Source organism: Sinocyclocheilus anshuiensis, unplaced genomic scaffold (genome assembly GCF_001515605.1).
Source record: "Sinocyclocheilus anshuiensis isolate Anshui unplaced genomic scaffold, SAMN03320099.WGS_v1.1 scaffold352, whole genome shotgun sequence".
Taxonomy (NCBI): Eukaryota; Metazoa; Chordata; class Actinopteri; order Cypriniformes; family Cyprinidae; genus Sinocyclocheilus; species Sinocyclocheilus anshuiensis.
This window is the reverse complement of record NW_015557093.1, coordinates 1288957-1306001: the sequence shown is the minus strand read 5'-3', so window position 1 is coordinate 1306001 and position 17045 is coordinate 1288957. Positions and strand designations below refer to the sequence as shown.

General features: G+C 35.7%; 3 protein-coding genes across 4 annotated transcripts; 1 reads left to right on the top strand and 2 right to left on the bottom strand.

Moving 5' to 3' along the window:
* On the bottom strand, positions 1–4568 carry LOC107677394 (FAS-associated factor 2-like). The gene is made up of 10 exons (XM_016472280.1): positions 4459–4568; positions 3523–3591; positions 3297–3431; positions 2946–3022; positions 2706–2844; positions 2473–2558; positions 2294–2385; positions 2009–2186; positions 626–797; positions 1–234 (listed from the first exon to the last, which is right to left on the bottom strand). The coding sequence occupies exons 1-10, from the start codon at positions 4519–4521 to the stop codon at positions 16–18; spliced, it is 1230 nt and encodes a 409-aa protein (XP_016327766.1). The 5' UTR covers positions 4522–4568; the 3' UTR covers positions 1–15.
* Positions 4569–5733: 1165 nt separating this feature from the next.
* On the top strand, positions 5734–8459 carry LOC107677392 (HIG1 domain family member 2A-like). The gene is made up of 2 exons (XM_016472279.1): positions 5734–5966; positions 7514–8459. The coding sequence occupies exons 1-2, from the start codon at positions 5783–5785 to the stop codon at positions 7678–7680; spliced, it is 351 nt and encodes a 116-aa protein (XP_016327765.1). The 5' UTR covers positions 5734–5782; the 3' UTR covers positions 7681–8459.
* Positions 8460–10866: 2407 nt separating this feature from the next.
* LOC107677378 (clathrin light chain B-like) lies at positions 10867–16537 on the bottom strand. 2 transcript variants are annotated; one of them, XM_016472257.1, is made up of 7 exons: positions 16465–16537; positions 16116–16356; positions 14538–14587; positions 14291–14408; positions 13465–13576; positions 12456–12509; positions 10867–11501 (listed from the first exon to the last, which is right to left on the bottom strand). In XM_016472257.1, exons 2-7 carry the CDS (start codon positions 16294–16296, stop codon positions 11330–11332), a joined length of 687 nt encoding a protein of 228 aa, XP_016327743.1. In that variant the 5' UTR covers positions 16297–16356; positions 16465–16537; the 3' UTR covers positions 10867–11329. The 2 variants fall into 2 exon arrangements, with proteins under 2 accessions (XP_016327743.1, XP_016327744.1); XM_016472258.1 differs by lacking the exon at positions 12456–12509.
* Between the last annotated feature and the right edge of the window lie 508 nt (positions 16538–17045).

Below are 17045 nucleotides of genomic sequence, written 5' to 3'. Positions count from 1 at the left end.
TTTAATCACAGACACTTATATCATACTGTTATGGTACTCCACACTGCACAAACGAGAGAAAAAAAAAAGAAAGCAGATGAAGGTGTTTACCGTCAGTGACTGGCTGAAGAGAAATCTCCGCTCCACGCGGGTATCGTTGGGCAATTTGAACACTATTTTGACACTGTCTGGGTCATCCAGGGGCGGCTCAGGAGGAAGACACTCAGACTTGCGCTCCTTCTCTTCTTCCAGTGTCTGTAATTACACAATCATTAGAAAGTCATTAAGTGTGATTAGTCAAAGCTACAGACGTCGGAAATGTGTCAACTGACAGGCATTAACAATTACTTGTGATGTGCAAAGAAAGAGACCGCAGGTTTTAAGTTAGAGACAGTATATGCAACTGCGCTCAAGAGCATGAAATTACAAAATGCTTTTGTCACAGATAATATAATTTTTACTGCTGTCAAATTTTTGTTGATTTAATTTCAATTTCAATTCTATTTTATTTTACTGTGATCAGTTACTTAAAAGATTTAATTACTTATATCTTGTAATTCAATGTTCTTTAAACGACTGACAGCAATGGTAATTGTCAAACGAATTTCTAAATTGATTCTATGTTACATAAAATCAAATCACTTACTCTTCGTCTCCTCTCTTCGGCAAGGATGCTCTGGCGCGTCTTCTCCTCCTCTTGACGTTTCTGCTCTTGTTCTTCTCTTTTCTTTCTGTCTTTTTCCTGGTCTGCACGTAGGGATGCCAGGTAAGCTTCATCTTGCTGCTGCCTCAGTACCTGCGTCTGATTCCTCTCCTCCCTGGAGATAGATAGATAGACAGACAGATAAATATAGATAGATAGATATATAGATAGATAGATAACAGAACCTTAAACATCATATCATTAATACTATCAATCAATAATAATAAATTATATAAATAAAATTATATAAAATATAGGGGTGGGTATCGTTTTTTTTTTTCTTTCTCTATACCAGTGCCAAATCGATACTTTTAAAACAGTTCCGGTGCCTAAACCGATACTTATTAAAAAATAAATAAATAAAAATTCCCCAAAAAATGATGGATTGGCCATTAGCACTATAAACACATGATGTCTGTTTCATTAATACTGGACGCCAGAGGGCGCCCTTGCACAGAAAATCCACATATCAATCACATAAGTAGTGGAACTCATGACCCTCCAGGAAATCCCTTATATGGACAAAGGCATGCTATTATAGCTGTAACTGAGTAAACAGAACATATAAACGTTTTGAATGATAAAACAAAGACAACAAACACTCGACTGCGACAATATAGTTTATCTGTGTTATTCAAGCCATCTCTGGTATTTTCATAATAATTAAGTATATTTATAATCCATTGCTAATCGATGTATTCTTTTTAAAGTAGCCTATGGAACATGTTTTCTGCCTCATTCTGTGACAAGAAGCCACATCAGATCACAAAAGGAAGCATTTGACTGGTGTTGTGGAGTAAAAAGGTTATAATTTTATCTTTTGTTGGACAACAGGTTTAGAAATGTGAATACAAGGGAAGTTTAGCTTTAGGCATTTTAATTTAAGCATGTTTAGCTTAGTTAACGGAAGGCTACATGCTGTCATCAGAGCAAGTGTAATTACTGCATTCACGCGCTCCTCGGATGCTCTCATTTCCCGAGTTGTGCTTAAGTCGGAATGTGAAAACAACATGGACACTCATTACTACAAAGATTTGTTGGATTTGTATTATTAGAGCTTTCCGACTTGAGTTTACATGTATTTTCTCAGTCGGGAAATTATTTTTCACTTGATGCTTCTTACGTCTGTTTCGGAGAACCAGAGGACAAATATTTCAATTGATCGCTCAGGCATGGCACCGAAATCTGCGTTCTGATTCGGTTACATGGGTACCGGGTTTTGGTACCCAACCCTAATAAAATATAGTTTCTTTTTATGTTATAATTAAATGCCCTACACATCGGGATGAGTTTCAATTCTTCAGAAAGCAAACCACATAACCTCACCTCTCTAGTCGTTCAGACATGAGATATGTCTGGTTTGCCTCCATGATGAAGGTCAGCTGGTTGATAAGATCCTCAGGCTGGATCAGCCCCTCCAGTCTCCCAACAACTGTCATTTTGCGGTCCTTCAGCATGATCATAGCCAGGAAGGGATAGGTGTTCTCACGCAGGGCCTGAGAGACTGAACACACAACATAAAGACAAGTTAATCAGCTCAAATCACATCTTGTGAGATAACGATGACACCAATCAGAGACTGGGAAGTGAAGTTGATGTCAAGCTAGTTACCTCTGTAACCCTCTGGCTTGCTGGTGGAACATGCCCAAAACAGCATCCTTGTGTTAATGAAGGTCAGCACCTCTTCTGAACATAACGTGGTTCTGAGAAACCGACAAGAGCTCTGGTTATGAGATAAGCTCACCAGATGTGAATGTGTATAGAGGAGAACATTCCAACTTAAAAGCTACCTGCAGAACTCATCTGTGTCCTGGTGATCATCTCCATGAAGATAAACTAACAAGTAGCGAAGTTCTCGCTTGGCGTCATTCAGAGCCTAGAAGAAAAAAACAAGTTCAATAGATACACACATTAAGAACAATTTTGGATTTACTTAACCCAAGATGTTTCAGTCTTCAGGTGTCTGTCTGGTAAACAGGTCAAATACATGAAAAGTTAAATGTACTTTTTTATATTAACATACCTGACTATATGTTCCCTGGTAGAATACAGGATGTGATCGACCATATTTCTCCTCAAAACTATGAATAAAGGACATGACATCTCCAACAGGATCTGTGACACGACCCCTTGGATCCGGTCGAATGAATCTCAGGGTGAATCTGAACAATTTGAGAGAAGAAGAAAAAACCTCAATAGAAATACTAGTTACTACTGTAGTGTGAAATATTACGAGTCTATATTAGATGAACTGCTTTAATACCTGAATATGTCCAGAAGTGTATAATACGTAAACCTGAAGGGAAGCATTATCAAGTAGTAACTCCAACCTAATAAGCCCTGTAAAAGAGAAAAAAATATTGATATAAGCAGCTTATTTAATATTTATAGAGGACCATGTTGCAATGTCGGTCATAGTGCTGCAATTTTAATAGGGAATTACCCTAAACTGTCTGCATGTCATACCAGTTGAAACCAGAATCTTTCCTTGGCATTTTAGTATTTACCACAACTAGCTATAAATGTTTATTGAAAACACTAGAACAAAGAAATGAGCACTGGGAATGAAGGAAAAAACAGAACACATAACATAAACACCAAAAGACCTTCTTACTCTAGGCTGTGGCCTTGAGACAATATAGCTATACACTCTGTGGTCTGTTGTGTTGACCTGTAACGGTCTGGTGGGCGGCGGGTTGAAGACACTCGGAACTCCTTCTTGCTCATTTAGTCTGTCTTGTACTGCGGCCTGTAAAGAAGATTCCCATTAATTCCAATAATTATAATAAGGTTCCCAATACAAAAGAATTAATCCATTCATTTGGTTTACCAGCTCTCACCTCAATGTTCCAATTGTGTTGTTCTAATGTGCGCCGACACTGGTCCATTGACTCCAAGCCTGTCAGGTCCTGAATAATAAGAACAGATCTCACGTTATTTACAAACAAAAGAAAAGCGCTGAAATTTATTGTTGTCATAAGTTAAAATGTTGCATGACAGATATGTTTATAAAATATGACAAGTTTTGATAACGAATGAAACATTTGGGTGGCAGTGTGTTAATAAAATTCTAGATTAAGTGAGTGTTTTCAAGATCAGATTCAAGAGCATAATTTTCTTTTATATTGCTCCATGACTTGGGAGTAGATGAGGAACAAGTAATCTTCTCCAATGATTTTTGCAAACAGTTTAAAACAAGACACCCCCCCCCCCCCCCTAAATGTACCAAGTTAAAAGTTGAAGTATTGCCAGGTAGACTGGAGGCAGATTAGCACTGTGTCTCAAAACCTAGTATACTGTCTATCTAAATGGCATTTTACGTACCGTTCCAGACGACTGGTTGTTCCACATATGGCCGTCAAAAACCTAGAATGCTGCCTAACTAGAGAGCACTTTGAGCATCATAGGCGCACTTTACTTTGACCAAATCTGCTGTCTAGGTAGGCAGCTCTCTAGGTTTTGTGACACAACCAATGTCTCGCTGCATAACTGACAGCTGCCATTTCAACTAAAACAAAAGACACTTGTATACAGGAGAAAGTCTTTATATGGACATAGAACAAAAGGATATTTTTCAGATTAAGTCTGCATTTATTAGATAAACTACAGCTGGTTTTGGTTGAGTAAAAACTAACGCTCTTTACGGCAGTTAGCTCGCTGACTGGTCATTTATACTTATAGCAGCTGAGCTGCACACCGCGAACACTATTTTTTCTGATAATTGAGTCTATAAAATATCCAAACAGTATGTGTTAACCAGACAATCTAGTTGGTACCTGAAACTGAAGGAGTTTTTCAGTTTGAGCCTGAGATAATTCCTGCTCTTCTGGCGCCGCCATCTTACCTCGCCGAGCCCTAACAAAACGCGATGACGTTTAAAGCGTGCTGACGTGACCAATACGTTCGACGTTAAACGAACGCTTCTTTCTTTCTTTTTTTGCGCCGCCTGCTGCGCAGGAGTTGTATGGCGCATGTTTTACCTTCATTTGTTTTTAGTTACAAATAAAAATATTAATTTATAATATAAATAAACAATAAACAGCGTTCTTGTCATTTTAATTGAACATTAAGTGCAGCTAGTAACCACAATTGATTAGATAGATTATGTATATGTTATACAATCGTATTGCGGGGAAAACACATTATTTAGTGTGTTATTAGAAAAACATGTTACAAGAAAGCGTCTAAAATTAAAACATATAAAGACCAGTTATGTAATGTGATGTACAGCTGAACTTAACTGTTAATCTAAGTAAGAATGAAATCAAGGGTATTATGAAGAAAAGACTGAAGGAAAGGTGGCAAAAACAATGGGATAAGGAGAAAAAAGGTCGGTGGTTTTACAGAATTCAAAGGAAAGTGGGAGGGATGAGAAATGCAGGGAAAAACAGGAGAGATGAGATAGTAATTTGGACACAGAAGATTAAATAGTACACTTTTTAAAATGGGTAAACATGATACAGGAAGGTGTGAATTTTGTGGACAAGAAGAAACAGTGGAACATGTTATATTGTACTGTCAGAAATAAGAGACTGAAAGAAGGATTCTAATGCAAAATTTAGAAGAAAAAAAAGCAATTTACACCGAGATATATTTTACAAAATAACTCAAGGAATGAATGCTATAGTTTTATTTTTCAGTTCCTTAAAATAACCAATTTGTGGGAGAGAATTTAAAAAATAAAAAAAGGGGGAAGGAAGTCATTTTTTTGATCCACACTCCATACCAGTTGTATTTTTTTATTTTAATTTATTTATGATTTATTTATGATTTATTTATTTATACAAAAAAAAAAAATGTTTAACTTTTTATTTATTTGTTTTTGTTCTGTTTATATTTCATTTTTATTATTCTTTATTTATTTATTGTTTTGTATTCTGGTTGTGTATGTATTTTATTGCTATGACTGTATCCCCTATGAATGTTATATCTTCAATAAAAAAAAAAAACTCCATACCAGTTGGTGGCGGAAATACACCATTTTGTTGTTTGTCAACCGCCAATAAAATTTCAAGAAGAAGAAGAAGAAGATGTACAGCTGGCGGAAATGCCATGTTCTCTCTGTTTATTCCACTTCCTGTTAACAAGTTCTAACTAAGCATGGCAACTGCAATGACCCCGGTTGGCCAAGATCAACCGACCAAAGCAGATCCTCCACCCGTCGTGTTTGATTTGTCTCAGCCTCCGGTTATCGAGGGATTCACCCCGCTGCCCAGAGCGAAGGAGGAGAATTTTAAAGACAAATTCATCAGAAAGACCAAAGAGAATCCATTCGTCCCTATAGGTGAGTTACGTAAAACAGCAAACAGTGACTTGCGCAAGTTGCAAAACATAATTAAGTTCTATGATTCACCAAAATGCAGCTTCATATGATTTTGGTTGCCAACAGTTAAACGCCTTTGAAGATAGAATGCAGAGAGTTTTGAATAGATTTAATATTCTTTAAATCTACTTTCTCTCTAGAACTTTATTCGTGCAATGTCATTGCATGGAAACCTTGTCATGCATTTTAGATCAAGGTGATCATCTTGCAACATGTATGGCATGTTCCACGCAGCTGAGATTTTTTGCACTGACAAAGGTTATATGTGTAGAGTTTGACTTTCGTTTACCCCTGTCAAAGTAACAAGCAATTGAAACACTGAGTTGATTTCCCTCCTCTGTGTTATGGAAGTGCTGCAGTGTACATTCTTTGTTGTGTCAGAGCCAGAATGAAAGGGGAAAAAAGGATGGAACAAACAAAAACAGCTAGTGTTTTTTAGAGGAATAGTGATTCAAACTAAACGCGTTGTTGGTGTTTAAGCTGAATGTTTTAAGACCATAAAAAAGTAGAACGCGTTCTCTCTGTTATTTGTCGCTTTTGACAAGTTTGTTACAACAACAAAACAACAATAACAATAAATATTCGTACATTTTGATAGCTACCTTCTTGATAGCAAGTTAAAGAACTTTTCTAGTATTAACAATTACTGTTGTAGTAACCATATTTTGTCAAACATATACTACTGTTCAAACACTTGGGGCTGGTAAGATTTATTAGATTTTTTAAAATGTTTATTAAAGTCTCTTATTTATTTGATCAAAATATTGTTCAAATAAAAATATTTTAAATATTATAATACTATTCTAATTTAAAAAAAAACATGATCTATTTTAATATATTTCAGAATATAATTTATTCCTGTGATGGCAAAGCTGAATTTTCAGCAATCCTACTGTCACAATATTTCAAAAACCATTGTAATAATATGCTGATTTGGTGCTTAATAAACATTTATTATCGGTGTCTAAAAGAGTTCTGCTGCTTAATATTAATGATAATTTTTTTTGTTGAATAGAAGGTTTAAAAGGATAGCATTTACATGAAATGGAAATAATTACTTGCTTAAACTGTCCCTTTTGGTCAGTTTAATGCACCATTAAATAAAATTTATTTTGAGAAAAAAAAAAAACCCTACTGATCAAAAACATTTGAATGGTAGTGTTTTGGGTGGGTAGTAAGTGACATTAAATCACATTCTTTTCTTTGCTTCCATTGGTCACTGGCTGAGTACATTTGTAAGCATCACCGAGAATCCCAGGGCACAGTAGATTTTCCACTGAACTCACCCTTCTCTCCAGCTGTGAGCTTTGAATGTGACTTACACAGAAAGACTGTTGCGCCAGAACAAATAAAACTACATTTTAATATGTTAACATCTTTCATAGAAAGATTTAATGTGAGCAAACCACTGGATAATAAATGTGTATGTATGGTATGCATAATTCTTGTTGTATGTAGTATAAGATAAGTTGAATAGCTATCATTTTTTTGGTGGTCTTCCTTCTCAGGTTGTTTGGGAACAGCAGGAGCATTGATCTACGGCCTCAGCGCCTTCAGACGGGGCAAAACTCGACAGTCGCAGCTGCTAATGAGAGCCCGTATCTTCGCTCAAGGCTTCACCGTCGTTGCTATTATAGTGGGTGTAGCCACCACAGCACTGAAGCCCAAGCAGTGAAGACGAGACAGCAGACCCTGTTTGACCACACTGACAAGCGCCTTATACGGTCCATGGGTGGAATGTGATGTGAACATGGAATGTACTGAACATTAAATGCCACTTGTTAGCATTTTTATTTTCTTTAGATAAAGGCCCAGTGTAAGAACTCATATTATAGATCGTCTGTTGGCAGATGGCACTATTAGCAAACTTTATCAATATGCCACACATTTAAAGGAAAACAATCTGTCATCATTTACTCACTCTCAAGTTGTTCCAAACCTGTACGAGTTTCTTTCTTCTGTTAAGCACAAAAGATGATATTTTGAAGAATGTTGGTAACCAAACAGTTGACGATTGCCATCGACTTCTATAGTATAGAAAACAAATGGAAGTCATTGGCTACCGTCAACTGCTTGGCTACACACATTCTTCAGTATATCATCTTTAGTGCTTAACAGAAGAAAGAAACTCAGACAAGTTTGGCACAACTTGAGAGTGAGTAAATGATTATTTTCATTTTTTGGGTGAACTACCCACTATTTAATTTAAAGAGTCACAACATTGCCTGGTTGCAGGCATAGTACCTGTTTTTCCATGTTGATGACCTTTGCTTGAAACATTGCATTGCTTTTTTTTTTTTGTACCTCAATTTTCTGTATGTATTTAGATGGACTACTAAAGGTGCTGCGTATTGTATGCAAAGAAAATGGGAATTCTTGATATTAACTTAAATCTCCAAGTGTTATAAATGTTAGTCTCATTTTGAAAGTCACAATAAATATTGTCTGAATGCATATGTTTTTAAATGAACTCATTTTATTTAACGTGTTATTGAATACAGAATAATTATTGCATGGTCTGCACTGGTGCGCACACATTTTGGAGTCAGGGTAAGGGCTAAGAGATCTATAAAAGGGGGACTGAGAAATCCAACCAATTTTAAATTACAAATGAATTTTCACTAGATTGTTGAATTAGAACCCAAAGTTACAGATGATTTCTTTGGTTATTAACCATCGTTTGTTGTAATATGCATCGAAAGTTATCTTAAAAGCCAACTAAAATTTAATTTGCAATAGAACAAAGGCCTCCTAACATCTGTAACGTATATATGTGCCATTAAGTAACAAGTAGGATTACAAATTCAAAATCTGGTCTATAAAAAGCGGTATTGTTCTAATTCCAGCATGTTTATGTAAAAATACAACTACCTGCATTATCTTAGTGTGCTACGTTCTATTTCTAGTGGTTTTGGCAGCTTTGAATGATGAAGGCCTACAGATAGACAGTAAGTCTCACAGTGAGAAAAGGTTTAGGCACATGATTCATTGCTGTAGACTGAGGCCACAATTACAATCTACACTAGAAAAGCACATGGTTCAAACTTCTTATTAGTCCCTTATGTATATAGTAACATAACAGAAAACATTAACCGCTATGTAAGCACAGGCATGTGCCATTAAGGATTTCTGTACAGTGGTATATTAGCAGGTTAAATCGGAGTATTTCTCCTTCATCTGTAAAAAGATTTCTTCTATTTTAAGTATAATAGAAGCTTTTATGGGCAACATGCACATTGAATTGAAAACTGCACTTTTAACTAATAACTTTGAATATTGAAAAGTGGTAATGTGTAAATGATAATAAAACAAGAACCTTGGCAAGCTCAGAAATGTAACGTCCCTCTTGGCAGTGAACAGAAATACACAAACGCAGATAATGCCAAACCCAGATACTGATTACAACACAATATTCAACTTAGGAAGACAAATAAATGGTAAAAAAATACTATATAGGGTGAGAGATGGTAACTAATCTGTGTTCATGTGTAGAATGTAACCAAACACTTCCATTTCCTGTGTAACGAGGCAATAAAGACACTTATTGTTTCCAGTGAATTAATGCTGTCTAATGGTTTGTGGGCTCTGCAAACGTCGTGACAATCACAAAAATAACTGGCAAGCTAACCAAAATACGTTTGGCTACATCTGCCGCCTTTCATGTAGCTTGGGATTAAGGGAAAAACTTGACTTGTTTTCAATGGATCGAGGCACACTTACAATATGTTCTTTAACATATGGAACAGCCAAAGATACATAAATAGGAAGTTTAAATACAGTAAAGCGTACACATTCAATGACCCTTTTTAAAAACATAAAAGCTTAAATCTGTTAAAGTGTTCAGCCTCACTAAAATAAAGTGCAAGAGGGATCAGAAAGAAAGCCCAGGAAATACCAGAGGGAGTTACATTAGCGAACCAGAGGCGTCTGTTTTAGAGAAATAAGAACAGAGCGCATCCGAGAGACGTCTTTAGTCTGATGGCTGGTTTTGGGGTTAAAGTCGCATAGACGTGCCACTTTCTCCCATTCTGTTCCAGGACTGTCATCATCGCACTCCTTGAGGAAGGCCTCCTCTGACACTCTACATGGACAGAGAGGAGAGAATCATGAGAACCAGCACTTCACAGATGCTTAGGTAAGAGCCATGTTACTTGTCATCATCTGAGACATCAAATGAAATTAGAGATCGACCAGCATTATTTTCTGTCCTAACCAGGTCTAAACACACTGATTGACAATCACAGCCAATCAGAAGTCATTTGATATTAATATTTCATCTTTTTGGGTCGGCATGTCTAACTGTTAAGAAAGAATGAAAGGTGGAAGTTACAGACCTGTTAATAAGAAATTAAGAAATAACATCATCCAGTAATAAGAAATAACATCATTAAAAATGTTGGTGGAACTGATCATTGGTCTATCTCTACATGAAATGAGAAATAAAGCATGTATGTAATTACACTGTTCAAAACTTTGGGGTCAGTAAGATTTTTTTTGAAAAATATTGATACTTTTATTCAGCAAAGACGCACTAAATTGATCAAAAGTCACAGTAAAGACATTTATAATGCTACAAAAGACTTCTACTTTAAATAAATGCTGTTCTTTTGAACTTTCTACTCATCAAAGAAGCATTTCTAAAAGAAATATTAAGCAACAACTTTTTAACCGATAATAATGACAAATGTCTCCGAAGCACCAAATCAGCATATTAGAATGATTTCTGAAGGATCATGTGACATTGAAGACTGAAGTAATGGCTGTAGAAAATTCAGTTTTGCCGTCAGAGGAATAAATTGCATTTTAAAATATAATTACAACACAATATTCAACTTAGGAAGACAAATAAATGGTAAAAAAATACTATATAGGGTGAGAGATGGTAACTAATCTGTGTTCATGTGTAGAATGTAACCAAACACTTCCATTTCCTGTGTAACGAGGCAATAAAGACACTTATTGTTTCCAGTGAATTAATGCTGTCTAATGGTTTGTGGGCTCTGCAAACGTCGTGACAATCACAAAAATAACTGGCAAGCTAACCAAAATACGTTTGGCTACATCTGCCGCCTTTCATGTAGCTTGGGATTAAGGGAAAAACTTGACTTGTTTTCAATGGATCGAGGCACACTTACAATATGTTCTTTAACATATGGAACAGCCAAAGATACATAAATAGGAAGTTTAAATACAGTAAAGCGTACACATTCAATGACCCTTTTTAAAAACATAAAAGCTTAAATCTGTTAAAGTGTTCAGCCTCACTAAAATAAAGTGCAAGAGGGATCAGAAAGAAAGCCCAGGAAATACCAGAGGGAGTTACATTAGCGAACCAGAGGCGTCTGTTTTAGAGAAATAAGAACAGAGCGCATCCGAGAGACGTCTTTAGTCTGATGGCTGGTTTTGGGGTTAAAGTCGCATAGACGTGCCACTTTCTCCCATTCTGTTCCAGGACTGTCATCATCGCACTCCTTGAGGAAGGCCTCCTCTGACACTCTACATGGACAGAGAGGAGAGAATCATGAGAACCAGCACTTCACAGATGCTTAGGTAAGAGCCATGTTACTTGTCATCATCTGAGACATCAAATGAAATTAGAGATCGACCAGCATTATTTTCTGTCCTAACCAGGTCTAAACACACTGATTGACAATCACAGCCAATCAGAAGTCATTTGATATTAATATTTCATCTTTTTGGGTCGGCATGTCTAACTGTTAAGAAAGAATGAAAGGTGGAAGTTACAGACCTGTTAATAAGAAATTAAGAAATAACATCATCCAGTAATAAGAAATAACATCATTAAAAATGTTGGTGGAACTGATCATTGGTCTATCTCTACATGAAATGAGAAATAAAGCATGTATGTAATTACACTGTTCAAAACTTTGGGGTCAGTAAGATTTTTTTTGAAAAATATTGATACTTTTATTCAGCAAAGACGCACTAAATTGATCAAAAGTCACAGTAAAGACATTTATAATGCTACAAAAGACTTCTACTTTAAATAAATGCTGTTCTTTTGAACTTTCTACTCATCAAAGAAGCATTTCTAAAAGAAATATTAAGCAACAACTTTTTAACCGATAATAATGACAAATGTCTCCGAAGCACCAAATCAGCATATTAGAATGATTTCTGAAGGATCATGTGACATTGAAGACTGAAGTAATGGCTGTAGAAAATTCAGTTTTGCCGTCAGAGGAATAAATTGCATTTTAAAATATATTCAAATAGAAAACAGCTCTTTTAAATTGTAATAATATTTCACAACATCAGTGTGTTTTTACTGTATTTTTTAAATTAAATAAATGCAGCATTGGTTAGCATGGGACACTTTTTCATTTAAAAACTCTTACTGACCTCAAACTTTTGAATGGTTGTCTATGTGATGCAAGCAAGAAACTGAGTGCAATTATGTGCAATTTCACTGATTTGCATTAAACATACACAAAGCCTATGGCATCAGAGTTGGGCTGTTTGTAGAAAGCCTTATCAGCGATCCTAATGCACAAACAGGCAGGACAGTAGAAGAGGAAAAGAAAAGAGGATAAATGAAAGGAAGAGAAAAATGGGAGCCGGAGAGTGAAAGAGAGAGAGAGATACATAAGAAGAAAGTCAGTCTCACACAAACTGCACATGAAAAGAAGTGTTAAAGTACATTAATCAGTTTTTCATGACACCAAGAAGACTAAAGATACAACACCATATGCTGTCGATTACCATAGAAAATCAATTTGATCATCCCTTCAGTACAAATTCTAAGTGCATTACTGTAAATACGATCTTGTTTCTGAGGAAAAAGTCAACATTTTTTAAGAGCTTAACCTGCATTGAACCAGGAACATTCCTCCATTGAATATTTAACTTGACATGTCTTTGTATCTCTCTCTGCTATAAATTCACATGCACACACACACACACACACACACACACACTGTAATGTGAATAAAAGGGATGGTACACCCAATAAAAAATTATAACTATTTGCAATATGACACAAGTCAAAGTCCATGTGATTTCTATCAAGAATTAAAAGCGCATACAGACAGCATTAGGACTGGTCTTCTCTGTGCACATGAAAAACTACAGTAAAAAGACTGAGACAATCAGATGTGTCTGTTGAGATGTGTAAGAGGTGGCTGGCATTAGTATCTCAGCAGTAAGACTCATAATGGATTAATTACATTTACTTGTGCGTATGAGAAAGATGAGACCTCATCTAAAACATATTATAAATACAAAAACAATTTCAGAAAACAAATATCTTAAAATCAGCTAAAATTATAGTAATGACAATAGTAAGCCTGTATTTTAGAGTTTGGCAAACCATTTTATTAGAAGTTCTCCATTACATGTCTTTTCTCGTATGGACTGGTGGTTCACAACTGTCTGCATCCTAATTTTCACTAACAAATGCATACAGCTCAATAAAGCCTGGATGTTAGAGTGAAAATACCTGTTGTTGGCTTTATTCTTCTCCATCTGTTCATTCTGGTGTACATGCCAGTCCTCTAGTTCCTTCCGGGCCTTTTCCCTCCACACAGCCTCAGCTGCTTTAGAGGCTGCATCTGCACAACATAAATAAAACAGAGAAAGTTCACACCCAACACACAAATTTGCTCAATTATTATTTTTTTTTTAAGTAATAAATTATAAGCAAGCAAGCAAAATTTATCCTCATATTTGACACCACAATACGTTTGGCTTTTTTCATTTATGTCTTTAAAATTAATATTTCTATTATAAATCAGCTATTTGAATAAAGGTGTTTAAACTGTTTTTCCATTAAAGTGTTCTTTTTCTCATTTCTAACTTTTTGGTTATGTTTTGCTAGCAAAATGATATGTACCGATGTCTATTACATGGCTGTAGCATAACTTCAAGAGACTGTTTTCGATTTCTGCTGCCACTGTAGAAGCACCATATTCATCGCCCATGATTCATTTGTTTCACAAAACAAGAATTAAACTGGCCAAGTGATCTAAACATATCGGCCACCATAATAAGGGACCAGCCTTTTGTGGAATAGCCTGGATAATTTTAAACATATTTCTCAAAAGCACTATTAATTGACTGGTTTTAAATTGAAAAAATTTAAAAAATTTAAACCAGTTTTTAAGAACCAAGGCTTTCACCTGAGAAATTTGTCCCATCTAAAATTATGACATTCCAAATAATTGTGTTAATTGAACTTGGCAGTCTATCCAGTTTGTAACACAAACACAAAAAGCACAATTTCCTATTGAAGGTTATTTATAATTATACAGGAAATAATTCAGTACCTAATTCCTCCAGACGAGCCTTTTGTTCCTCCCTCCATTTGCGCAGGCTCTCAGGTTCTTGTCTCTGCATGTCGACTTGGGCAATCGCTGAGTAGCTGTCAGTTGTGCCGTTGGTGTCCTAATGTTACAAATGATGTAATGTTAACAACGTCCGTTCCTGGCACAATTGCCAATTGTGTTGTAGTACATAAAAACAAACAAGAACATTTAATACGACAAAATTTGTTGTTTTTCTAACCACACTCACCTGAAACATATCTCCGTTTACAGCAGTAGCTGGCTCGTCTCCAAAGTCACCTGCACTCAAATAGCAGAAACAACACGAGTTTAAGCACTCGTTAGGCAACAGTTTCTACGCTACGTTGACTATAGAAACATTACAAGCATCACTGGAATGCAGCACACCTTGTTGGACTGTGAGTATGTAAAGACCTCTCTCACAATTTCTGGATCTAGTCAGCAGGTGGGCTGGTGTGTTCACTTTTCAAAGCGGTTTAGTTCAGCAACCTTGATTGTCTCTACTCTTTTGTCATACACAAATAGCCTTTACTAGTGCGCTTTTCCAGTTTGCTTGCTTGTCTTAACTTGACAGTGTGGCATGTGTGACTTTAACTCCAGCATTAAAGCTGAATATGTGATGTTAGACTACTGAAAAACATTGATTTGGTGGTATCAGACTGAAATTCACTTAACAACAATAAATTATCCAAATCAGAGTCTTCATGGTTGTTGTCAATCATGATTAATCTCTCTCCACGACTGTCAGCTTATGGATAATTTTGATGATGATGATGACGATGAGTGTAGGTCACTTCCCACAAAATTCATATTAGATCATCTTTGCTATATTGTTATTATTATAATGAGAAAGTAATATCGATTAATATTAACAAACAACAAATACAGTTGTTATTATTTTGTAAACTTGTAATTGTGGTTGTTTTTGTTTTAAGTCATTGAATTAATGTGCACTATTCTTTACTAAAAAGTATTGTAGCAGTACTATTGTACTTCCATATAATATAATATAATATAATATAATATAATATAATATAATATAATATAATATAATGTGTGACCCAAGACCACAAAACAAGTCATAAGGGTCTGTTTTTTTTTAAATTGATATATCTGAATAAATAAGCTTTCCATTGGTGTATGGTTCGTTAGGATATGACAATATTTGGCTGAGATACAACTATTTGAAAATCTGGAATCTGAGGGTGCAAAATAATCAAAATAGGCTATTGAGAAAATCACCTATAAAATTGTACATATTACTAATCAAAAATTAAGTTTTGATATATTTATGGTAGGAAATTTACAAAATATCTTTATGGAACATGATCTTTACTTAATATTCTAATGATTTTTGGCATAAAAGAAAAATCGATAATTTTGACCTATACAATGTATTGTTGGCTATTGCTACAAATATACCCATGCTACTTATGACTGGTTTTGTTGACCAGGGTCACATATAATATAATATCATAATATAATATAATATGTTTTGGACATGTATCATGGGACTCTTAAAAGTACTTGTAAATATCACGGTACAGTAAGTTCAATACTGCCACATTACTTTTCGTACGAAATTGTCAAAAACCATGGTACTTTATGGCAAGTGATATATGGCACTCATTTAGTAGGCTACCATATTCGTATACCATGGTATTTACTGGTACTTACATGTAAGAATACAGTAAGATTTGCATTACGTTTACATAAATAAACTTGAATAATCGTATAACAGCATAATAAAAATCGTATAATAATAGTAAAGATGAAGTGCAAGCCAACAGGCCGGCGACACATTCACCTCCGAACGACGTGTAGGTGTTCGCGGGCGGAGATCCGCCGTCCTCCGGCGCACCGAACCCGGCGCTGTCGTTCTCGATCACGGCGATCTCGTTCTCCTGCTGGGCCAGAAACGCCGCGGCCGGATCTTCTTCTGCATGCACTCCGTTGTCGGAGGCCGAAAACCCAAAGTCGTCAGCCATGTTTAACAAAGTAACACCGGCTTCCGTAAAGCTGCACTAAAACCCTCCAGCTGTTTTGTTCTTCGAGCAAGTTAGGAGTGTTTAAGGGAAAAATAAACTTACATTAGTTGTTAAAGGTCAAACATAGATAGACTTGTGCGTTGTAAAAGTATATAAAATAGTGTTTACTTTTTGTATAGCAGCAGGTTGGCCATGAGTTGAATGACACGCAGCTCTTGTTGGGAGTGCTCAGTGCTGGGAAAATGTCAGTAACAATAATGTTGAACGCACAGTAGATTTGTGGTGTTTTGTCTCCATCTACTGGAGTCAGTACGTAATTCACACTTCAACCCTGCATCAAGATGTTTGATAATGCCATAGTTCATACTGTGATGTGATGATTTGTTTTCTTTTTTTATCTTTAAAAGTGTTTATGGAAACTACTGGTTAAATGATATTTAAGCATATTTGGAAAACACTGCCAAATTGCAATGCTGAGCTGAGTTGCACAATTGTATGACTGTTATAGCTATGTATGCTTTGACTTACTGAGACATTCTTAAGGAGCATGACATTTGAATGTATTTATGTCAGAGCAGTTCTCTGATACTAGCTAAAGTTTCATGATCCTGAGATCTTCCTACACCTCAGTGATCTCTGAAGTACCTGAAAATACAGTAAAGTGCAATAGCACTGACCTTTTCCCAAAAATCATTTGAAATAGTGTAATATATATATAAAACTGTATGGTGGCCAAAATTATTAGAACA

What these genes read in the sequence shown, in the direction of transcription:
- LOC107677394 (XM_016472280.1), bottom strand. Translation starts at nt 4,521, where the DNA reads ATGGCGGCGCCAGAAGAGCAGGAATTATCTCAGGCTCAAACTGAAAAA. An exon ending in ACACTTCTGGACATATTCAG is followed by an intron (nt 2,845 to 2,945) that starts GTATTAAAGCAG and finishes CAAATTGTTCAG; the next exon opens with ATTCACCCTGAGATTCATTC. An exon ending in ACCAGGGAACATATAGTCAG is followed by an intron (nt 2,559 to 2,705) that starts GTATGTTAATAT and finishes TTTTTCTTCTAG; the next exon opens with GCTCTGAATGACGCCAAGCG.
- LOC107677392 (XM_016472279.1), top strand. Translation starts at nt 5,783, where the DNA reads ATGGCAACTGCAATGACCCCGGTTGGCCAAGATCAACCGACCAAAGCA. An exon ending in GAATCCATTCGTCCCTATAG is followed by an intron (nt 5,967 to 7,513) that starts GTGAGTTACGTA and finishes CTTCCTTCTCAG; the next exon opens with GTTGTTTGGGAACAGCAGGA.
- LOC107677378 (XM_016472257.1), bottom strand. Translation starts at nt 16,296, where the DNA reads ATGGCTGACGACTTTGGGTTTTCGGCCTCCGACAACGGAGTGCATGCA. An exon ending in TAAACGGAGATATGTTTCAG is followed by an intron (nt 14,409 to 14,537) that starts GTGAGTGTGGTT and finishes TTGTAACATTAG; the next exon opens with GACACCAACGGCACAACTGA. An exon ending in TCTGATGCCATAGGCTTTGT is followed by an intron (nt 11,502 to 12,455) that starts GTATGTTTAATG and finishes CTGTCCATGTAG; the next exon opens with AGTGTCAGAGGAGGCCTTCC.